This window comes from Puma concolor, chromosome B3, assembly GCF_028749965.1.
Source record: "Puma concolor isolate L17-30 chromosome B3, mPumCon1.1.hap2, whole genome shotgun sequence".
In the NCBI taxonomy this organism is placed as follows: domain Eukaryota; kingdom Metazoa; phylum Chordata; class Mammalia; order Carnivora; family Felidae; genus Puma; species Puma concolor.
In genome coordinates this window covers 44733489-44755880 of record NC_141672.1, presented here as the reverse complement: position 1 = coordinate 44755880, position 22392 = coordinate 44733489, and the positions used below count along the sequence as shown (strand labels likewise).

At 37.0% G+C, this 22392-nt stretch overlaps 1 protein-coding gene across 9 annotated transcripts in view; it reads left to right on the top strand.

Moving 5' to 3' along the window:
- The window catches only part of TMEM260 (transmembrane protein 260), a 91118-nt gene that overhangs the window by 5679 nt on the left and 63047 nt on the right, over positions 1-22392 (top strand). For 8 of the 9 annotated variants that reach the window (XR_015252354.1, XM_086709674.1, XM_086709675.1 and 5 more), the window contains exons 2-5: positions 450-481; positions 1205-1356; positions 19885-20062; positions 21613-21726. Coding sequence is in view for 8 of the 9 variants with exons in the window: in XM_086709674.1 (XP_086565800.1) it covers positions 450-481; positions 1205-1356; positions 19885-20062; positions 21613-21726 (476 nt within the window). In the remaining variant the exon portion in view is untranslated. The remainder of the gene's footprint in view (positions 1-449; positions 482-1204; positions 1357-19884; positions 20063-21612; positions 21727-22392) is intronic. The other variant, XM_086709678.1, reaches the window with a different exon arrangement.

Below are 22392 nucleotides of genomic sequence, written 5' to 3'. Positions count from 1 at the left end.
CCAGTTTAGGGCAGAATGGTACATGTAATGGAGTGTCCAAGCCTCAGATGTCTGCACATGTTATGTATCACAAAGTTGCATCTTTGTAGACATTTTAATACTAAAATCTTGAGGGACAATACAGCATATTACACTATCATTTCACAAGAGTTTTTATATATTTGTAAGTGTGTACAACTTTTAGGAAGGACAATAGGCACTTTTTAGAAACGAGAATTCACCTGTATTTCCACTGACCAGTTATTAAAAGCTATCAAAGATCATTTGTTCAGTAAGACCTAAGGGAGAAAATATCCTTAGACTATTTCATGCTGTTAAATCTCTACAGATTTACAGTTTTATCCAGTCAAATTAATGCAAAACCCCAGTGCAAGCATTTGGATTTTGAAAACTTTGGAGGAGTGTCATTTTCTAATAGTAATTATTGGTTTTACATTATTTTTTCACAGGGGAACTGATCACAGCCGCACATGAGCTTGGAGTAAGTATTAGTTTTATTGTTTAATCAATGCTCTCATTAACAGTTTTAGGAATTAAGAAAGTTTAATTAAGCATGGAGTAAAGTAGATTAATTTATTTTCAAACCCCAGTTTTTAGTAACTTATAAGTACAGTACGTGACAATTTACTTTAAGTTTTAAATCCAATTAAACTAAATTATAAAGCAAAGCCTTTACTATATATACAGTAGCTGGCTTATTATCACCCCAAATTTTGTATAAGCTATGGAGAATAAAATAAATCGGGTTAACAGTTTTAATAAGTTTATTATTTAATAAACTTTATTATGGTGCATGATCCCTTTAGGCAAGACCTTAGGACTGTCAGCGTGGTGGTAATCCGATAGCAGTGTGGTCTTTCAACTTTCTAACCAATACGGTATTTCAGAACCTGCTTTTTTCTCAATAGCCTTTTAAATGACCCTAATGCACTGTGAACCCAGAGAACAGGCTGCTTAAGAACTGACAATGAAATATGTCACCCTTTCTGTAGGTGACACACCATGTGGTAGACACTGCCAAATCCACGAAAGAAAATATTTATTTGTATTGGCACAAAAGGATTACAATAGAAAACCACCATTCAAACATTGAGTCATTGCCTCTTAATCTCGCTACTTGCTCGAGAAAAAGGCTCCTGTCCAATTACAGCCAGTGTGACTCTTCAGTGGGTGAAAACCTCCTAACCTGCTGATTTTTCCATAGGTTGCCCATCCTCCTGGCTATCCTTTGTTCACTCTGGTGGCTAAACTGGCAATTATACTATTTCCTTTCGGTTCAGTTGCCTACCGAGTCAATCTTCTGTGTGGCTTATTTGGAGCAGTAGCTGCAGCATTACTTTTTTTCACCGTTTTCAGGTAAAGTAGTTGATCAGTTAAAGTTAATCTTGGCTAATTGGAGATGTAGCTGTCTTATGGTCTAAGTGCTTACGTTAAAAAAAAAAAAAAAAGCTTTTGTTGCTTGAATGGTTTTCCTAATCACTCATGTGATTTCACTTTCTTAATTTCCGGTAATTTCATATGCATTTGACCCCTCAGATGATTACACAGTTGGTCGTGCTTCGTACAATGGAGTAAAGGTGTCACTAGTTCATTATCGCAGTTCTCTGGTTAGGCAGAACTAATAAGGTTTGTCATTTTATGAAGATGCAGATGGGCCAGTTTAATTCAACAATATGAAGTTCATCTTTTGGTAAATGGTAAATATCATTTAATTACTCACAGTGTTGCTGATGGGCAGCTGCCTGTCAGGGCCAGGGCTACTACCTAATTATGTTGTATTCTAAATACGCACATGTTGTCTACGTTTTGAAATGAGGCTGTTAACTAAGGAAATAAATTTGGGATAAGGATTTAGTAAGGTTTCACTTTGTTCCATTATGGCGGTAGGGAAGGAAGGCAAATTAGACCCCACTTACTTCATGGATGGAAGGCTTTCTTAGTTTGGAAGGCTACCTTGCTTTTAAAAAATGGGTCATTAGTTTAGGGTGTTGGTAAACTTATTTGTCTTTGCTGTTCCTGTCTCCTTCATTCTTAACTCAGTCTAACCTATGCCTAAGGAGATTATAGTAAAAAATACAATGATACTTCCTGCAAAGGGAGAGCCAAATTAAAACACTTCTTTCAAAAACTACTGTAGTTTTTAGTATAACAGTAAATTTTTGTCTGTAAATATAGTGTAATTTGAATAGACAATTTCAAATGCCATTTTTGGAGACTAATGTTTTTATTTGCATTAGTCATAATATTGCCCTTTGGCTAAATTCTTCCTAAGTTTCCTTTTTCATTATTTACAGAAAGGTAAAAGTTAACATAATTATGACTCTAAAGCTTACTTTTAAATTTATTTGTGGAAAGATTTCAGATTCAAATGTTGTGACTATTGATCATTTACTAAATTTTTATCTATATTATTTAATTCATTTTTATTTCAGTCTTACAGCTTTTCGGTGATAGCCAAATCTTTAACTATGAAATGTTGAAAATAACATCTCTGCTTGAATTGATTAGTATTACGAATACTTTCTTTTTCTAAATGATTAGAATAATCTTATTTAGAATTCTTTCTCCTGAGTCTTTTATAATTAAGAATCTGTCATTATTTCTATTCAGACAAAAAAACTGATCTTTTTAATTTTTAAATATCTAGGTTGAAATACAGAACTTGCTTGTACTGTATTGTGTACAAATTAATAATTTTCATAAGACGTTTAAGACAAAAGCACATAAAGAAAATTAATAGTTGTATTTATTTTGTTAGTTCATCTGTATTTTATTTATTTTATTTTATTTTTCATTCTTTACCTGTATTTTACAAGGTATTTCTATAACATGTGGCTATGTGGCTATAAAAAGCTCTTATGCAAATAAAGTGATTTGGTTTCTAAAACTTTTTCATGCTGTTCACTATATTAATTGGTGATACCATTCCCCATGAAAACCACTGTAAAAATCGTACATAGAAGTCTTTATCTTTACTGAATCCAAATAGCTTTGGGCAATAATTTTCCTTTGAGTTGTCCACATTTTAAAATACCTTTTATTATTATGCTTGATTATAATGGGTTTTAGATTAGCACACTTAACCTGTGACCCTTTTCTTTTAATACAGTCTTAATGATAAATTTGTATATTTGCTGACAGATGCTTTAAATCAAAAACTCTTAATATGACTAAACTGGATATTTGAGTGGTTTTAGTAATGTTTTAGTAATACTGTACTTGGGAAAGTTGCTTTCTTTCAGAAAAGGGATCTAACGATATTATCTCTTACATACATTTTAATATGAAAATACTTCATTATTTTGAATACAAATAATTGACAAGGTACACGTCCTTTGGGAACAACCTAGTTCAAGTGGCAAATCTGTTTTGTCAAACAATAGACACCCTTCAGGAAAGAGCAAGCCATCTCTATGGTAATAGGACTAACAGTAGCCTATTGATTGAGTGGAAGAAGACATTATACAATGTCAGCTGGCTTGTTACAATTTCATTTGTTGTATGACCTGAACTTAACCTTTAAAACCTTTCTTCTGTGAATATAAACCCAACAGCAGGACACAGTTTTTGTACAGCCATTACAGTGACAGCTTTTTTCCCAGTATCAGCGTATAGTAAATGTATTCCTTTACAGGTTGACTCCTTTTATCAGAATTTGTTGAGGGGACATTTTACTACTTTATTCATTTACAGGCCAAATCATCATTCCGTTTCGTTGTTGAATATTGAAGGGTTTTGATCTAGGAAACAGTTTTATTCTTTCTTTCCCCCATCACTTAAGAGAACATTACTGTACATGTAGGATTAGTGCTGACTGGTGTGCAGTAAATTAATTCTTTTAACAGGTTTAGATTTTTTTCAGGTAATTGTTCACATAGCATTCACTATATTTAGCTCTTGGGGTGGACATAAAGACCTTCTGTACCTTTTAAACAAAGATTGCATTTTAAAAGCAAATTTCTGTTTAAATGTGTTGATGTAAAAAGCTGCGTTTTTTTCAGTAAACATGACTTAGGTTTTGAAAGAACAATTTATTCGTTATTTCCAATTACGATGTAATTTTTGCTTTCCTTGCGTCTTTCTCTTGCTTTTAAAAGCCATAAGATGTCATTAACGCTGCATTTTTTGTCAATCTTTCCTAATGGTTGGCAAGAACTCATGTCTGTGTGCTTTGCCTTAATGTAGAAAGCATATGAGGAAAACAGCACGTGGAAAGCTGTATGTGTCATTGTAGTTTATTGAATTAAAAATAGTAAGATTGTGGCAGTTGTTTATGTATTTATGTATTGTCCCCTTCAGGGGTATATTTAAGCATTCATTATGTTAAGAGAGTTTAATGCATTTCATTTATATGAAATAGTATTCATTTTATTAATATGTACATCTGTGTTTTTAAGACTACGGAACGCAGTCAGTGATTCGTAGAAACTGGGATTTTCTCTTTTAAGGCCATTAAAGCAAATGATTTTTAAGTTTAATGGCACAATATTTAAAGTGTCATATTCGAAATTCACAAATCCTATTAATACAAAATTTAAGAAGTTATAGGTCTTGTAAATCATGAATATGAACATGCCTTAGCATTGCTTACTACTTGAATTCCAAACTTATTTCCTAAGAAGTGTCACACTCGGTCCTATGTACTTAGTAAGGAAGGAGCACTGAAATCACGGTCACTAAACGTCAACATGCTTACGTCTCATATGTTCTGGTATCCCTAAAAGAAGATGGAGTATGTTGATAGCATTGTTAAAAATTCTTTACCTCAGGGAAGATTTAAATTGCCTATGATCTCAGATGAGGGTGTATCTTGTATCGTTTATTTTGGGAATTACAGGGCAGGAAATATATTCTCAATAGGTTTGAGAGTCAGCATATCCTTTCCAAACTATTATGGACCAAGTGGAACTCTAGAAGAATTCTTTCAACAGTGTTTGTTGAGGACGAATGTGGCTCGAAAGTAAAACTATTTTAGTTTTTATAATCAAAATTCAGTGCTTAAAGGAATTAAGACAAAGTCGCTAACCATTAAACAGGTTTTCAATTTTTTTTTTCTAGGAACTACTGTTTTAGGACACTTGCATAAAAAACACTTTCTAACACTGTTAACACTGCACAGTAAGAAATCAGATCTCTTGATGTCAACCACGTTAGCTAGAATATATGAGTACAAATAATAATTAAAGGTGTATTGAACCTCTGCCTACCTGCTGCAAAGAACTTAACCAGTTTCAGTGATATTTAAATATCTTCCGGCAGGTTGTTTTGTGCCAGTATTTTATTTGTGGGGTATCTTGTTTTGTATAAGCAATATAATTCTAAACATTATGCTGCTGCTAAAAATTAATTTGCTTAAACTTTTAGAAGAGGAATACTTGATTCTGAGCCCTGTGTCTGCGACTCTTGCAGCTTCAGCTAAGACTCCATTCAATAAAGAATAGAAAATTAAAATGCCATACCTTAGAGAATGTAGAATCTCCTGCTTAAGGGACATTTGGATTTTCCAGCTCAGAGAGTATTTTAGATTATTGCCATAGAGAATAATGTGAAGCTCTTCCTAATTTCAGAGGTAACTATGCATAAGTAACAAATAGGCCCCAAGTTTTTGTAGTTGAAGAAGAATGGAAAGTACTGGAGCATTAATTTCCATTCAGGAGAATATCTGTCTTGATCCCTGGTTAATTGATCATATATTTCTCTCATACTTGTATTAAAATTGCATTGACTCAGACTGGTTAAGCATATTAAGAGCGTGGTTCATTTGCATTTTCTTATAAGTAGAGGGACATATTAGGCTCAAATAGCAGCACTTCATTTTGAAGGGGAAAAAAGCAGGGCAAAAACTCTTTTTTAAGACTGTAGAGTCTTTTCTGACAGCTAGTCAGAGTTAGAATTAGTTCAAGGAAATGTTAATAATGCACTGGCTGGCCTAATCCCTTTGATATCACCAGGTATCCTCCTGTTCATGGGTTAATTGCTTTAAAAGCGAAGGCAATATTCTGAGCGGTGGGCCGCTTCACCTTTTCACAGCTGTTACCATTGAGTGACAACTAAATCCCATGTGTAAGATGAGGAAGAGCTCAATCTCCAATTGGGAGAAAATTTATGTAAACCACAATCCCTTCAGAATGTGCGGAAGTCATAGACTTTCTTGATTTACTCTGCTTTTCCCAGAAAGCTCTATTGTTCACTTTCCTAAGTCCCATCAACCCTTTGTAGCAGAATATCACAGCGGCAGCAGATAGCTTGAAATATATAAATGCTATCATAGCTCTGATTAATAGCAGTGCTTATGAGTCAAGTCTGATAACAGTGCAGCTCTCCACTCAATTTCAGATACTGCTAATGGAATCTGTCTTCTCCAATTGTAATATGAGAAGGCCTAATTTGCCATGGAGCTTGGAGCTGTCACCAGTAGGGGATTGTGGGGTCAGATGGGAGCTGCCAGGTTTTTGCCCTGCAGCTTGTATCTCTCACTTTGAATAGAGCAGCCCCCTGCCTGCCAGTTAGCTGATAGGCCGCTGTGGGGTTTATGCCACTATATACAATAGGAAAGGGCTACATAGGCTGACTTTATAATTGTGAAGCTAGCTCATATTTCCACAGCTACTGTGCTGCATAATTTCTAATAAGTGGTTTTAACAAATGTCAGATTATGAAAAGTTTCCTCAATTACAAAAACTTATAAAACATTCAAATTGCTAAATCTGTTTCCTGCCGAGATTTTGCCACTGGAACTAGTCATCAGTCATTAGGGCTGTAATCATAAATGCGTATATTTCTTAAAATTACAAATAAAATTATAGATCATAACTCATATAGATTTGCTACTTCTCAAAGCCATAAAAACAAAGCAGTCTGAAGGAATGGAAGTATTAAGATATGCTTCATAACTTTGCATAATGAAACTACTTAACATTAAATCTCTATTGTTTATTGAGTTGGTTAGTATTGCTGGTGAAAACAGTTTAATACGCTCATTCTGCTGAGTTGAGTTATTTGGATCTTTTAAGTTTCCTTCGTACACGTTTCGTATCTTAATTGTTTAAAAAAGTATGCAGCGTCTTCTAAGTTTTGGGTTTAAAGGGACTTAGCGTGATGCCGTGTCATGGCCAAGGCCTCTGAGAACAATTGGCTGGAGTATACTTTTTAACCATCCAGGTTTGAACACAAAATACGCCATCAAGCTTGGGTAATAGGCTGTTTGGGGGGTCTTCTGTGTTTTTAAACATTTCAGACAAAATGTGATGAAAATTTGTAATTTGGGGGTTATTTTGAAGTTGGTTGCTTTCAAGAAATCGTGCCTCCCACTGTGCAAATTATTTGGCATACCATGAAAACTTAGTTAAAAAGTGAAGTGTACGATGGTGATTCCTAGAAAGCCCAGTTCAGTGTTTTTTCCTTCAGACATTTAGGTGTAAGTTGATGAGCTATAATAAAAGGAATTGTTCTAAACCTTGAGTAACTTTATTATTTAGTGGTTAATGCATAAATCTGAATTTTAATGGGAATTGTGTGATTATGCTTTATGGAAGGTATTCATAATCTTACTCCTTCCATTTCAGTTGGGTGTTTTTGAGGACTTTACAGTTTTTCCCCCAATGTTATTTAGTGGCTTAAAATCAGGAGTAATACTTCATACTTTTCCTTTTAGCATACTTTTAGTAGTTGATACTTATGTAACTGAAAATTCAGGCTAGAACCAGTTTTCCTTTTGATTGAATCTCATGAAATGGAACAAACCTTGGTAGGATTTTATCTGGAGAGAAAGTAAATTTTTATCAAATGTGGAAAAAGGGATTGTTTGCAAAGTTATTAAAGGTGGAAGTATTTTACATTTTTTTAGAGGCAGTGGTGGTGGCTTCCAACATGTAACTTTATTTTTTTAATTAATTAATTTATTTTCCATGACGTAACTTTCATATACCCTGCCCTCAATGATTGGTTTATGTTAATTAGGTCCAAACTGGCCACTGACTGTAATTTGCCCACAGAGTATTGGAGCATATGTGATGCTCAGTGTGTATTTGTTATAACTGGGGGTGAGTGAACGACCATGGAAAGAGAGGTTCAGCAGTAGCTGGCTTCCCAGTTTGACCTTTTTCCAGGTGCACTGAAGAGATACATAGATAAGTGTTGATTATGTGATTGAGCCAGAAGTAACATTTATATAGTTTTCGTGAACAAGAAGGATAAGAACTTTGCTGTTCGTTGTGTCCTGCTTTACCTTACTTCTTCCCTGTAAGCCATTACATGTTTTTAGTTGTCAGTAAGAGTCGACGCTAATAGTAAATACTTAACAATAATTCTCAAATGCTGCATTGTGGCCTGCCTGCTCGGTCCTGCTTACTTCAAGCAGGAGTTTGCAGCGTAGAAGGGAGCGTCGGGTACCTTCCATGTTGGGTCCTTTGCATGCAAGTAACACTGAAGACAAATACATTCATGAATTTTATGAGGCACGTCAAATGTGTGTTCTGAAAGAATCTCAGGTTTCTGTTATTTGCCTTTTGATTGTGGGTTAGACAAACATGTGACTACACATGAAAATCAAATACCACGTAGTAGAAAGAAAAATATACCTTATCATCAATAGCAAACCTGTGTCAATGGTGTAAATTGTAACCTCCTGATTTATCCATTGTGTCAACAGATGAAGAGTATTCCATCAGTGAGAAAACTCCTGCACAATCAGTACCTTTCCTAGGAATCTTATCTAGGTCTCATGGATTTTGTGGACCAAAAAGAAGGCACTTGTGTATTAACCATAGAATTCTGAGCTTCACATTTGTTAGGACGATCTTAATCCTTACCCCATATTCCATACCCCAGTGGAGAATTCTTGTTATTTGCATTATCTGGATGAAATTTTAAATACTTGACCACCCTTCCCATACTGTCTATCATACTCTTGGCACATCTTTCTTTATTGACTAACCACTGTACTTTACTAGAATGTGAACTGCGTGACTTTTAGTGTTAACCCAAGCACAAAGCAATTTGGAAGATTTATTTACTGCAAATATACTGGAAAATATATTTTACATGTAACATAAAAATATGTTTATATAAAATAAAACATACTTCAGTGACTTTTAGATTATTGGATGTTTTGAATCATCTATATCATTGCTTTACTCTGTTAGTATGAGCCCTTAAATTCAGCATCCCTCTCGCAAAGTGTAACAACTTGGATTTTGATTGTTAGTACTGACATGTGACTATCTTTTACAATATAGTGGTTGTGTTATTAAAATGATCACAGTAATGGTGTTTTAAGTAAGCGATTATTTCTTCATACGGCTTCATAACATGTTATCTTTCTATAAGTCAGGTTAGATTCTAAAAATACGTATTTCAGTTGAAGAAATGTGTTTTCTGACCTCCTTCTATGAGGCTCTGTGAGAATCTAAATGAGAATGGAAAACATTTTTTCTCATATCATAAGGTGTCCTTAAATTAAAATGGAAAATAGTTTAGACTGTTTTGCAATTTATTCTTGAGTTCTGGTGAAGAGACTTCTTATTTTATTCACCACCTCATTTGAATTTCTCTTTTTCTTTTTTATTGAAGCAGTTTCATCAATGTCAGTAGATAAATGTGCCTCTTTTTAGTGAGCTCATTTTAAGATGCCACTTTAACTCATTAAGTATATATAAATAAATTTACTAACTCCTTAGTTGCTTTGTAAAAAAAATGGTTAAGCATATTTATTCAAAAGAATAAAATGAAAATGGAAAGTAGGACTCTGGGATTGCTGAGTGAAAACACAATAGTGTTTTTAATTATGTCATTTTAATTTGAAAAAAAAAAATCCTCAGACTACGTCTATGGGTAGATGACCGTTGTTTTACCTTATTTGGATTTACGTCTATTTATAGTCCATTTGTACATTTGACTTTATGGATTGATACCAAACAGCTCATTTTGTGGACCCAGAACAACAATTTTACTTAAATCTCATGCTTAGGTAATAATGTCAGATTGGAAATTTCTTCCATATATTTTTTTTCTATTTTTTTTTTTTATTTTAGGGGGGGGGGATGAGTGGGGGAGATGACAGAGGGAGAGAGGGAGAGAATCCCAAGCAGGCTCTATCTGTGCTCAGCACTGAGCCATGGCGGGGCTCAATCCCATGATTCTGGATCATGACCTGAGCCAAAATCAGGAGTCCTACACTTCGGCTGACTGAGCCACTCAGGCAGCCCTCCTTCTGTATATTTTTAAAAGAAAGATTACTTAGCCAGAAGTTTAGACTACTAATTCACTTAACAGTATTGTATTCCGTAAGGTGTATGAATAGTGTTTCCTTCTACTTAGATAATTTAATTCTGCCCTCCCACCCCAAACTATAAATATATATATGTAGCCTTTTGAGGGAAAAAAAATTGCGGAATATGTGTTCTGGTTAGAATTATTCCCCAAGGGGTGCCTGGGTGGCCCAGTCAGTTGAGCATTGGACTCTTGATTTCAGCCCAGGTCGATCCTGGGGTCGTGGGATCCAGCCCCGCGTTGGGGCTCCATGCTGAGCAGGGAACTAAGATTCTCTTTTTCTCTCTCCCTCTCCCCTCTCTCCAACGTGTTCTCTCTCCCCCTGTCTAAAAAAATTGTTTTTAATGAACAAATAAATAGATAAAAAATAGTTATTCCCCAAAAGAGATTACAGCTAACTTGCCTAATCATTTACTCCGGGCACCCTTCGTTCAGAGGGATCATCTTTGTCCAGGCTCATAAAATAACAAAGACCCCAGGAATCAGAATATATTATGGCTTAGTTGGAGGCTGTAGGTATTCTGTACACTCATACAAAAATACTTTTTTATTTATTTTATTTTTTTTTAATTTTTTAAATGTTTATTCATTCTTGAGAGACAGACAGAACATGAGGGGCAGAGAGAGAGAGGAGACACAGAATCCAAAGCAGGCTCCAGGCTCTGAGCTGTCAGCACAGAGCCCAACGCAGAGCTTGAACCACAAACTATGAGATCACGACCTGAGCTGAAGTCGGATGCTTAACCGACTGAGCCACCCAGGTGCCTTCAAAAATACCTTTTTAAAGATTCATACATAAACAGATAATAAAAGGGTTTGCTTAGTCATCTTGTTTGCTTAAACAAGATTCACCTTCAGACGTATTCATCAGTGTGATTTTTGCATCATCACTTAAGTAAATCTTTTGCACATTTAATGTCTTCTATCTTAGACTTGCTGTGGTTTATTGATATGGATGGTTCATTGATATTTGGCTCAATAAGACATAAGGTGAAAACCTATTGTCTTTGAAATTTCTGAAAAACGTGAGAAAATTTAAGGGACTTTATTTATACATTAGTATGTGGAAGGCAATGTGAGTAACTGTAGATCTCTACTTTCTTATCTCTTTGAAATATTCACTTTAGACAAGGAACAAAGTAATATAAAATTCTTTTAGGTAAAATTATGATTTCTATACTCTTGCCAAGAGAATATTGAAACACTTGAATTAAAGTACAGGGTGGAAAAATGGGTTATTCCCTAGTTTCTGTAAGATACATCCATATGGACATTGCTTTATTTTTTAAAAATAAAATTTTGTTGGGGCGCCTGGGTGGCGCAGTCGGTTGAGCGTCCGACTTCAGCCAGGTCACGATCTCGCGGTCCGTGAGTTCGAGCCCCGCGTCGGGCTTTGGGCTGATGGCTCAGAGCCTGGAGCCTGTTTCCGATTCTGTGTCTCCCTCTCTCTCTGCCCCTCCCCCGTTCATGCTCTGTCTCTCTCTGTCCCAAAAAAAATAAACGTTGAAAAAAAAAATAAAATAAAATAAAATAAAATAAAAAAAAAAGAAAAAAAAATAAAATTTTGTTACTAATGTAACAAAAACTAGTATAACAAAAGTTAATGTAATAGAAGCAAACATGAATCCTTTAATATTTCCCTCAATTTCATTTGTTACTAAGGTACCACTTTTATGATAGTAAAGCACAACAGTGAAAGACAACATGATTCGTAAACAAAATTTACCCCAATACCAAAACATCTTTCCTTTCAGTTTTTTTGCAATGAAAAAAAAAGATCAACTTCTAAATAGTGGCATATGTAACTTTATAAAAGCTTTATTTAGAAATACTTGGACTTATGTTGAGATAATTAGAAACCATTGTTATTCAGAGAGCATCAAAAACTAAAGATAAAGAATGTCTGAAACACATAGGTGAAAAAACCTTTAGTTTCCCAAAAATCAAAAGGCTTTTTTAGGGACAAGCACACATATGTAAAGTGAGATATGCTTTTAATTTTTAAAATATACAGATATGCTGAAATGGCCATACAGTGGTTTCAGTAGTCCAAAAATAAGTCTGTTGGCTTTGTAATACATTATTTAGAGGACTTCAAGTTCCCCATATCTGGCTTCCTTAACTGTGTTTTGATTAGGTTGCAGTTAAAAATTTCTATTCCTCAGGATTGTACAGTTTTAGAAATACGGAAAAACATGTGTATTCAGTATCCACTTAATACATTTGACTTAATAGAATCTGGAGAAGGAGCAAACTACCCTAGTCTTAGTGAAAGTACTTTAGGAAAAACTTGTTGGAAAAATGTACCCAGCAGCACTGCTCATCGGCAAAGAAACCCAGAGATGGAGTAGAAACAGCCTGTAAGTACTGGAACTTAAAACTCACCTAGTGTTGCTAGAACACAAACTATGAGATGGGTTATGTCAAAAAATGAAGCTGCACGTAGGCTGAGACCAGATCACGAAAGGTCTTGCCTGTCGTAATGAGGACATTGTAAAATGTTTTATCATCAAAGAGGAGTCATTACAGGGTTGGAGGCAGAAATGTGCAAGAGCAAGTATGTTTTGGATCCTTCGTTCTGGTGGCAATGGTGAGCCGAGGGCTGGAGGCACACAACATGCAAAGCCACCGAGTTGATGTGAGCCTAACAGCTGAGATAGGGCAGTAGCAGTATGGACGGAGAGGCGAATGAGTTTTTAAAACGTTGATGAAGTAAAACTGGCAGGAAATGGTATGTTCGACGTGGAGATAGGGACAGGAGCTTTGACAACGACTTTAGGTTTCTTAGGTAACTAAACTAGGTAGATACTGAAAACCACTAAGACAGAATACAGGAGCAGGAATCATTTAGGGAAGAGGATGAGAAATTAACTTTGCCCATGTTGATATTCAGGTTCTGTGGGACACCCAGAGCTGGAGTGGCTTTGTTGTGAGGTGTACAGCAGTCAGTTGGAGACACGTCAGTCTGCAACTAAGGGGGAGGCAGTATAGAGACAGATTTGGTTACTTCAGTTTGCAGTCGGTAGCTGAAGTCAAGACAGTGAGTGGATAAGGCCACCCATGGGGAGTATGTACGCGTGAGAAGAGTTGCCTGAGAATGAGATCTTGGAAAAATCAGCTTTGAAGGAGATAACGGATGAAGGGGAGCCATTCAGAGAAAACACAGAAGGAAGATCGAGGGCCACAGAAGGAACACCAGAAGGAGGCGGAGCCCGGGTCAACTCAGTAGAGTGGGTCTGGGTCTGGGATCAGTACAGCAGAGAGGTCCTGGGGGCCTGTTGTATTTAGCAGTTGGATAACTGGGTGCTATTTCAAGAGAATGCTAAGGTGAGAACAGAGAATAGAGGCTACGGATGTGGACAACAGGAAGCTAATGATCCTGAAAATGATCCTGAAATGTCTTCGTGAAATCACCGTTCACTTCAACTTGCTCTCTAGTCAGTTAGCTGTGTCCATTCGGGTGAAACGAAGCAAGCTCAGATAATGTAATATGCCTTGGACAATATACCGAGATTGCCTGGCTGCACAGTCAGTGAGCGAACTGAAGACCGCCAGAGTCTTCAGAAAGTCCTCATGCTTCCCATTGCAGACATCATCCTTTGACTTGTCAGCAGAACCCAGACTCAGCTTGCAGTGTGCCGATGTGGGGCATCACATGTCCTTGTTAGCATGGGATTTCCCATCCCCTGCTTTCAATAATAGGATCGAGTTCTTGTTTAACAGGCCTGTTCCACCCTTTACCAGTTCGATGTCCCCTTCCCCAGCTGACTTTCCACTACCTGGAGTGACTCCAGCTTTCGGTTCACTCATTTCCTTGATGCCTCTACACTTGTCTTCCATTTAACTAGAGCCCTTTGCTCTAGTTAGAGCTAGACCTAGAGCCCTTTGCTCATCCTTTTTATTGCCTTCATCAGCCTTCTGCTGCTTTGCTTCCTTCCCTACCCAGTCTAGGCCCCATGGTTCAGTACAGACTCCCTTCCCTCCTGCCCTTCTGTCCTACCCACATAGTAAAGCCGCTAACCCTGGCTCTATCCAGCCTTTCCAGGCTAGCTCAGGTTGCTTCAGACCTTTCCACAGCCACACTCATGGATCCTGCCACTCCACACCCACCGTCTCTGCGGCCTCCCTGAGCATCTATTGCAACTTGCAAATCCTTGTATGTGTCCCTCCTCGACTTGTGGAGGTGCCCCCCAACAGATGTTTTGAATTGTCTCCTCTTTAATTTTTCTTTTTGGGGGGTGGGGGGGGTTCTCCTTTATTTTTTTTTTTAATTTAATTTTTTTAAATTTACATCCAAATTAGTGAGCATATAGTGCAAGAATGATTTCAGGAGTAGATTCCTTAGTGCCCCTTACCCATTTAGCCCATCCCCCCTCCCACAACCCCTCCAGCAACCCTCTGTTTGTTCTCCATATTTAAGAGTCTTTGTCCCTCTTTTGTCCCTCTCTTGTTTTAATATTGTTTTTGTTTCCCTTCCTTATGTTCATCTGTTCTGTATCTTAAAGTACTCATATGAGTGAAGTCATATGATATTTGTCTTTCTCTGACTAATTTCACTTAGCATAATGCCCTCTAGTTCCATCCACGTAGTTGCAAATGGCAAGATTTCATTCTTTTTGATTGCTGAGTAATACTCCATTGTATACATATTCCACATCTTCTTTATCCATTCATCCATCGATGGACATTTGTGCTCTTTCCATACTTTGGCTATTGTTGATAGTGCTGCTATAAACATTGGGGTGCATATGTCCCTTCGAAATAGCACACCTGTATCCCTTGATAAATACCTAGTAGTGCAATTGCTGGGTCATAGGGTAGTTCTATTTTTAATTTTTTGAGGAACCTCCATACTGTTTTCCAGAGTGGCTGCACCAGCTTGCATTCCCACCAACAATGCAAAAGAGATCCGCTTTCTCTGCATCCTCGCCAATATCTGTTGTTGCCTGAATTGTCAATGTTAGCCATTCTGACAGGTGTAAGGTGGTATCTCGTGGTTTTGATTTGTATTTCTCTGATGATGAGTGATGTGGAGCATTTTTTCATGTGTCGGTTGGCCATCTGGATGCCTTCTTTGGAGAAGTGTCTATTCATGTCTTCTGCCCATTTCTTCACTGGATTATTTGTTTTTTGGGTGTTGAGTTTGATAAGTTCTTTGTAGATTTTGGATACTAACCCTGTATCTGATACATCATTTGCAAATATCTTCTCCCATTCTGTCGGTTTGCCTTTTAGTTTTGCTGGTTGTTTCCTTCGCTGTGCAGAAGCTTTTTATTTTGATGAGGTCCCAATAGTTCATTTTTGCTTTTGTTTCCCTTGCCTCTGGAGATGTGTTGAGTAAGAAGTTGCTGCGGCCAAGATAAAAGAGGTTTTTGCCTGCTTTCTCCTTGAGGATTTTGATGGCTTCCTGTCATACATTTAGGTCTTTCATCCATTTTAAGTTTATTTTTGTGTATGATGTAAGAAAGTGGTCCAGGTTCATTCTTCTGCATGTCTCTGTCCAATTTTCCCAGCACCACTTGCTGAAGAGACTGTCTTTATTCCATTGAATATTCTTTCCTGCTTTGTCAAAGATTAGTTGACCATACGTTTGTGGGTCCATTTCTGGGTTCTCTATTCTGTTCCACTGATCTGAGTGTCTGTTCTTGTGCCATGTCTCTGTTTTTTTAACCCACTCATTTATACATGTTACATGGTCGGGAAAATGGTGATTGATTCTGAATCTTAGCATAAAGCAGATTTAAAGGCAGTTTGTTGAAATACGTGTGTTTTAATGGATATTCACTGTTTACAAAAGGCTGCTGAAATCAATGAAATTTGTATAAGCTTAGCTTATATACATTGCTAGGAAAACCGCAAATCAAATAGTAAAATGATGAGGCCTCCAAAATGTTTTGTATTCTTCATATCTTATGTATGTATGCATGCATTCTGTTCTTAGACATACTGCTGTCTCTTCTGCTTTTCACAAAGCTATGGCATCTTCAGCATTTATTTTCAGAATTTGCTCACATAGTTTCCCTTGAAAATGTAATAGAAATAACAAAGAGGGAAGGCAGCGTGTTTCAGTCAGGGCTCTTGGATGCAAGCAATGGACTCTGGCTGTGTTTCACAGAAAAGAAATGTATCAAAAGGAAGTTGAGAAGAACTGTACAATAATACAAAGGGCAACCTAATTTTTAAGTGGGCAATGGGTCTGAATAAACATCTCCAAGGAAGACATACAGATAGCCAATAAGCACTTGAAAAGATGCTCAGTATCATTAGCCACAAGCCATATGTGTGTATTGTTTTGTTTTTAACCATTTAAGAGTAAGCTGCATAGATGGTACCCTTTTACCCTTAAATGCTTCAAGGGGTGTTTCTTAAAAACAAGCGCATTTTGGGGCGCCTGGGTGGCGCAGTCGGTTAAGCGTCCGACTTCAGCCAGGTCACGATCTCGCGGTCCGTGAGTTCGAGCCCCGCGTCGGGCTCTGGGCTGATGGCTCAGAGCCTGGAGCCTGTTTCCGATTCTGTGTCTCCCTCTCTCTCTGCCCCTCGCCCGTTCATGCTCTGTCTCTCTCTGTCCCAAAAATAAATAAACGTTGAAAAAAAAAAATTAAAAAAACAAAACAAAACAAAAAAAAAAACAAGCGCATTTTCCTACATATCCACAGTGCATTTCTTAAAGTCAGGAAATTATCACTGATACAACACTGTTATCTACAGAGGTGATTCAGACTTTGCCAATTATTCCAATAATATCCTATTTCACAGAAGAAAATTCGAGATCATACCTTTTATTCTATTGTTGTAACCCTTTAGTCTTCATATGGACCTATGTTTTTTGGGTTTTTTTTTTTTTTTTTGCTTTTTGTTTTTGTCTTTCAAGACCTTGACATTTTGGGGGGTATATATTGGCCAGTTATTTTATAGAATGTTCTTCAATTTGAATTTGTCTGTAGCTTCAGGTAATACATTTTGGCAAGATTACCGTAGAAATGATGCTCTATTCTTTTGATGGGACTAGATCAGGAAGTATATGATGTTTGTCCTATTTCTGGGCATTAACTTTGATCATGTGGTTAAGATTGTGTCTGCCTGGTTTGCCACTGTAACGTTAGCATTTTTCCTTTTGTAGTTAATCTATTTCTAGACAGATACGTTTCGACTTATGTACATATTTCTGTTACTGCAAAACTTTTACCCACTAATTTTGGTATCCATTATTCTGATGGTGATCACTGCCAAATTCCATCATTTCTTCTACAGTTATTAGTTGTTGACTTTCTATGGACTTTCTCTTCTCCCGTTTATTTGTTTATATCACTATAGGTTATTTATTCATTGGGTTGCAATCTATTACTATAATTATTGATATTTAAATTATCCCTGATTTGGCCCCTTTAAGCTGACTCCTTGTCCTTTTGTCATGTCCCCTTTTGAACACTTCCTTACGTTCTGGCACAAGATAGTTCAGATTCATTTTATACTTGAGCTACCACAGACCTGGAATCAGCCAGTTTTCCAAGGAAGCTAATCTGTGTGTGGTTTTTTTTTGATGCTTATTCATTTTTTTGACAGAGAGAGACAGAGCGTGAGCGGGGAGGGGCAGAGAGAGGGAGACACAGAATCTGAAGCAGGTTCCAGGCTCTGAGCTGTCAGCACAGAGCCTGATGCGGGGCTTGAACTCACAAACCATGAGATCATGACCTGAGCCAAAATAGGACGCTTAACCAAGTGAGCCACCCAGGCACCCTGAATTTATGTTTTAAGTAGAGGAAGGAATCTTATATCTTATGCTGACTTTCTAAAATAATATTGACAGGTGAAACATGGAAATTCCTTTAAAAATGTTACCATTCTTTAAGATTAATTCATTCTCTCATTCACTGAGTTTCCTTTCTGTGCTTGGAGCTAAAGACTTCCAATATAAATGAAGTTTAACTCCGGTTCACATTTCAAAAATAATGTCAGAATAATTATTGCAGGCAGTTAACATGCCATAAATATTCCAAGATGAGCTAGAAACCTGGGAATTGAAGAGAAATTTGAGAAAAGAGTAGAGGTTGAATAAATAGAAGCTGAAACGACATTCAGTTCGTGGGTACAGCATGAGCAGAGGTATGGCACTGGGAATAAGCATGTCTTATTAGGGAATTTTGAGGAGCCTAACTGGTTGGTAGAGATAATAATGCTGGTAATTAGCGGCTAGGTACTATTCGCTGGGAGCGTGGATTCCAACCTGGCTCGTTTCCTACAGGCAATGAAGAGTCCTTAAATTGGGGGGCTAGGTAGTCATAAAGAGCATGTTTTAAGAAGTTTAATGTGATGTTATATTGCAGAATTGATTGGAAAACAGAAGAAACTTAGGAAACTATTAAAATAATTGAGTCTAGGGTAGTATGAGGACAAGTTGAAAGGAATTTGGAATGTAATTTAGAAGGAAGAAATGCTTTAATGTGTTGAATCAGGGTCATTGGAAGAATGGGGAACCCTGAAAGAAATAGGAAACTGGTGACCTTTATAAGGGAAAGAAAAGAAATAAATTGCAAAGAGGACCTCAAAAACAGGTTCAGTGATATCAAAATTGTATTTTAACTTTTTTTCTAAAATGCTTGATTAAAAGCCACAACTACTTCACAAAATTACTCCACTTTTTACACAAAACAATATAGTTTAAAAGCGATGACTTAGGGCTATATAATATTGTAACTATTAGATATGGTAATGCTTACTAAATCACAACACGTGTTAGAGATATTTGGTAACAGCTCTTTCATCATTTTAGACTTCTAGTGAAATAGGACATTGCTGTGCTAACATATTCCATCACGTTGCCAGTCTCAAATCAGATCTCTGGATTGAGATCCAGCTTCCTGATCTATTTGAGATGTCTGCCTCTCGTTGGCACTGGGGCTGAGAAATTTGTTTCCAAGTGTAGCGTTTGGTTCTCTTTGTGTTAATGAAGTTCACATTCCCATCCCTGTCTTTAAAAGAAGATACTCCGTTTTCAACTTCAACTTTGTTTTGAGAAGAAATCACTAGAAACTAAGACCTTAACTTTCAAGATCTTCAAATCACCAAATATTGTGACGAAGACGTCTTTGCCATATGTTGAGAGATACACTCTAGTGTGGTCGTGTGGAAGGTGCCTAGGTCCATACATGCCACAAGAAGTGGGAAAGGGTGTTCCTGAATAGATCGTCTGCCATTTCATTAATTTTTACAATTCAGCATAGCTCCGTGTTAACCAGACCATCCTTCTTTGCGGCTATAGCAAGAAAAGTGACTCAGTATCTCTCCAGCTACTACTTGTTATCTCTCCAGCTACTCTCACTTCAGGCTTTTTGCACTGGCTCGAATCCTAGAGGTTCCATCTGAGAACTAAACCTCATTCAGTGCATGGGAGACCCAGCCGGCTCGTTCCCTCATTTGTTGATAAGTTAATATATGGACTTGCTAATTAAAACGTGTGGGAAGAAATTATTACATGAAAGTAATGTATTAACCATATAATGTGTTGGGATAGGGCTGGGTGACTGTCATAATTTCTGCCGCTACAGTTTCTAAAAAGGAAAATAAAGTCGGTTCTTTTTGTTGGGAAAGAAGATTTCATGTTATCTGTGTTTGCAGGCTTTCTGGCTCCCATGCTGGAGGAATCCTTGCTGCGGGGGTGTTTTCATTCTCTCGTCTAACATGGCACTGGTCCATTGCAGCAGAGGTTTTCAGCTTAAACAATCTGTTTGTGGGGCTGCTTATGGCTCTTACTGTACATTTTGAGGAGGCAGCAACCGCCAAAGAAAGATCAAAGGTAACCTATTTTGATCAAAGTGAAATCACTTTTTGTTTTAATTTTTAGACAGTTGCTATATTTCCTTTTAACTTTGGTTTGGGCGCTGTGTATCTGATCTGATTACTGTCAAGGTAATCTAGGCATGTCGAGAGAGAAAATATTCTGAGTTCTTTTACGGTGACCCGTGATAGCCTTTATACAACATGGGACTTTTTTTTCCTCTCAGAGTTCAGAAGCTTTCTGGAGAATGAGAGGATTGGAACCCCCTCCGAGTCCTATGGGAGAGATAGGCTTGGTGGTTAGCCCCACCGTCACGTGTGTGTGCATGTGCGCATGTGTGGTCGTAAGAGGCCAAGCTCCAGACTGACCACCTTAGGTTATATGCCAATATGGTACATTGACTGACTCTCTAATTGCCAAAAAGATCCAATTTGTACTGTTGGGGCGGGGTGCACCTGGGTGGCTTAGTCAGTTAAGCATCCGACTCTTGATTTCGGTTCAGGCCATGATCTCACAGTCATGAGATCAAGCCCCGCATCAGGCTCCATGCTGGGTGAGAAGCCTGCTTAAGATTCTCTCTCCCTCAAAAAAAAAACCAAAATATTGTACTATTTTTTAACTATAAGAAGAGTATCAAATGTATAAACAAAGTAGTTCAGAAGAGGTTACAATAAATTATAAGGCAAATGCTAATATCAGAATCATTTGAAATGTGAAGGAACCCGGTCTTCTAGGAGCTTACAGTCTACACATTGGAAGGTACCAAACCATCTTAGTATAGGCAACTTTTTGTTGCTAAAGAATATATGAACAGAAGAATACCCTGGTTTATCTGGGGTTTCCATAAACAGTTCTGTGCTGCTTTAGAGTTTACTTTTTGTTCAAAATAACTTTTTCTGATTATGAAAATTGCACATGTTCAAAAAGAGCAAAAACAGCACCCATGACTTGGTTTCTAAATAAAAAAGTGTTATACCTTATTTTACTTATTATTAAAATTTTTTTTGACATTTATTTATTTTTGAGAGAGAGGGAGAGGCAGAGAGAGGGAGACAAAGGATCCGAAGCAGGCTCCAAGCTGTGAGCGCAGCTCACAAACTCCAAACTCCCAAACTCCCAAACCATGAGATCATGACCTGAGCTGAAACCAGAGTCAACCACTTAACCAACTGAGTCACCCAGGCGTCCCTATTGTACTTTATTTAATAGGAGAAAAAATGAAACGGAAAGAATGACTGAGCTTTAGTTACAGGTTTTACTTCAATGACACAGTATCCTATTGTTGTTAGGACTTATCTGGTCATCACACAGAACTTTCGGAAACTTAATTTGAAGGCAGTCATGTAAGGTCAAACTGCAGTGATTGGATGAGAATGGGCAATATTAGAAAAAATAATGGTGATAAATATTAGTGTCTGTTGAAGTGTGACTGCTTGTGTCTAAGAGGTTAACTTCAGCCTGACCTATGGTACAAGTGCTTGGTTTTAATATAAAGAATAGTTTTTTACCATCGTACTTACTTATGAGTTTTAGATGAATTTTTAACTTAGATTTTTTTTTTTTTTCAGATAGCTAAAATTGGTGCTTTCTGCTGTGGCCTTAGCTTATGTAATCAGCACACAATAGTACTCTATATTTTGTGCATAATACCATGGATTCTCTTCCGACTTTTAAAAGAGAAGGTAGGTTTTTGAGTGTTTTTAATGAAAATTCATAATATTTTATTAAGGCCCGATATAACATTTATGGCATCAGAAAATGTGTAGCTTTAAATTTTTTTTAGTTTTCTATAATGTGTAAGTGACCTGAGGCTCTAACAACATTGACTGGAAAAAAAATAGGATTTACAAAAATGCAGTATTGATTGCAGTGGCATCTCGCCTGTTTCATCATTTTCTTAGTGATTCTGAACAGCACCTTGATAAAAATAGGAGTTACAACACTAATAACAGATTTCCTTGATTGTTTTTTTATATGTTCTAAGACAAAGGATAGTGTATTCATAATAGTTTATTCATTCATCCAGCTGTTTGTCAAGCCCCTGCTCGCTGCCAGATGCTACTCTAGGTGTTAGGGATGCAGCGCCCAACAAAACAAGACGCTGTCACTGCTATTGTGACCCAAAAAATAAAATCTCTGGTAAATAACAATCCTGTTTTCTCAGAACAGATTTCTGTAGAATTCAAGATGATTTATTTCAGCTTTTCCTTTCTCTCAAAGGAAAAATTATTATTAATTTAAATAGCGGTATAAAGCGACATGAGAAAATTACTATACTCTGTAAGGCGTTAGGAGATGTACGTAAGAAGGCAGGGAGCTGAGTTAGGTGTGAGTTTTTGGAAAGACGG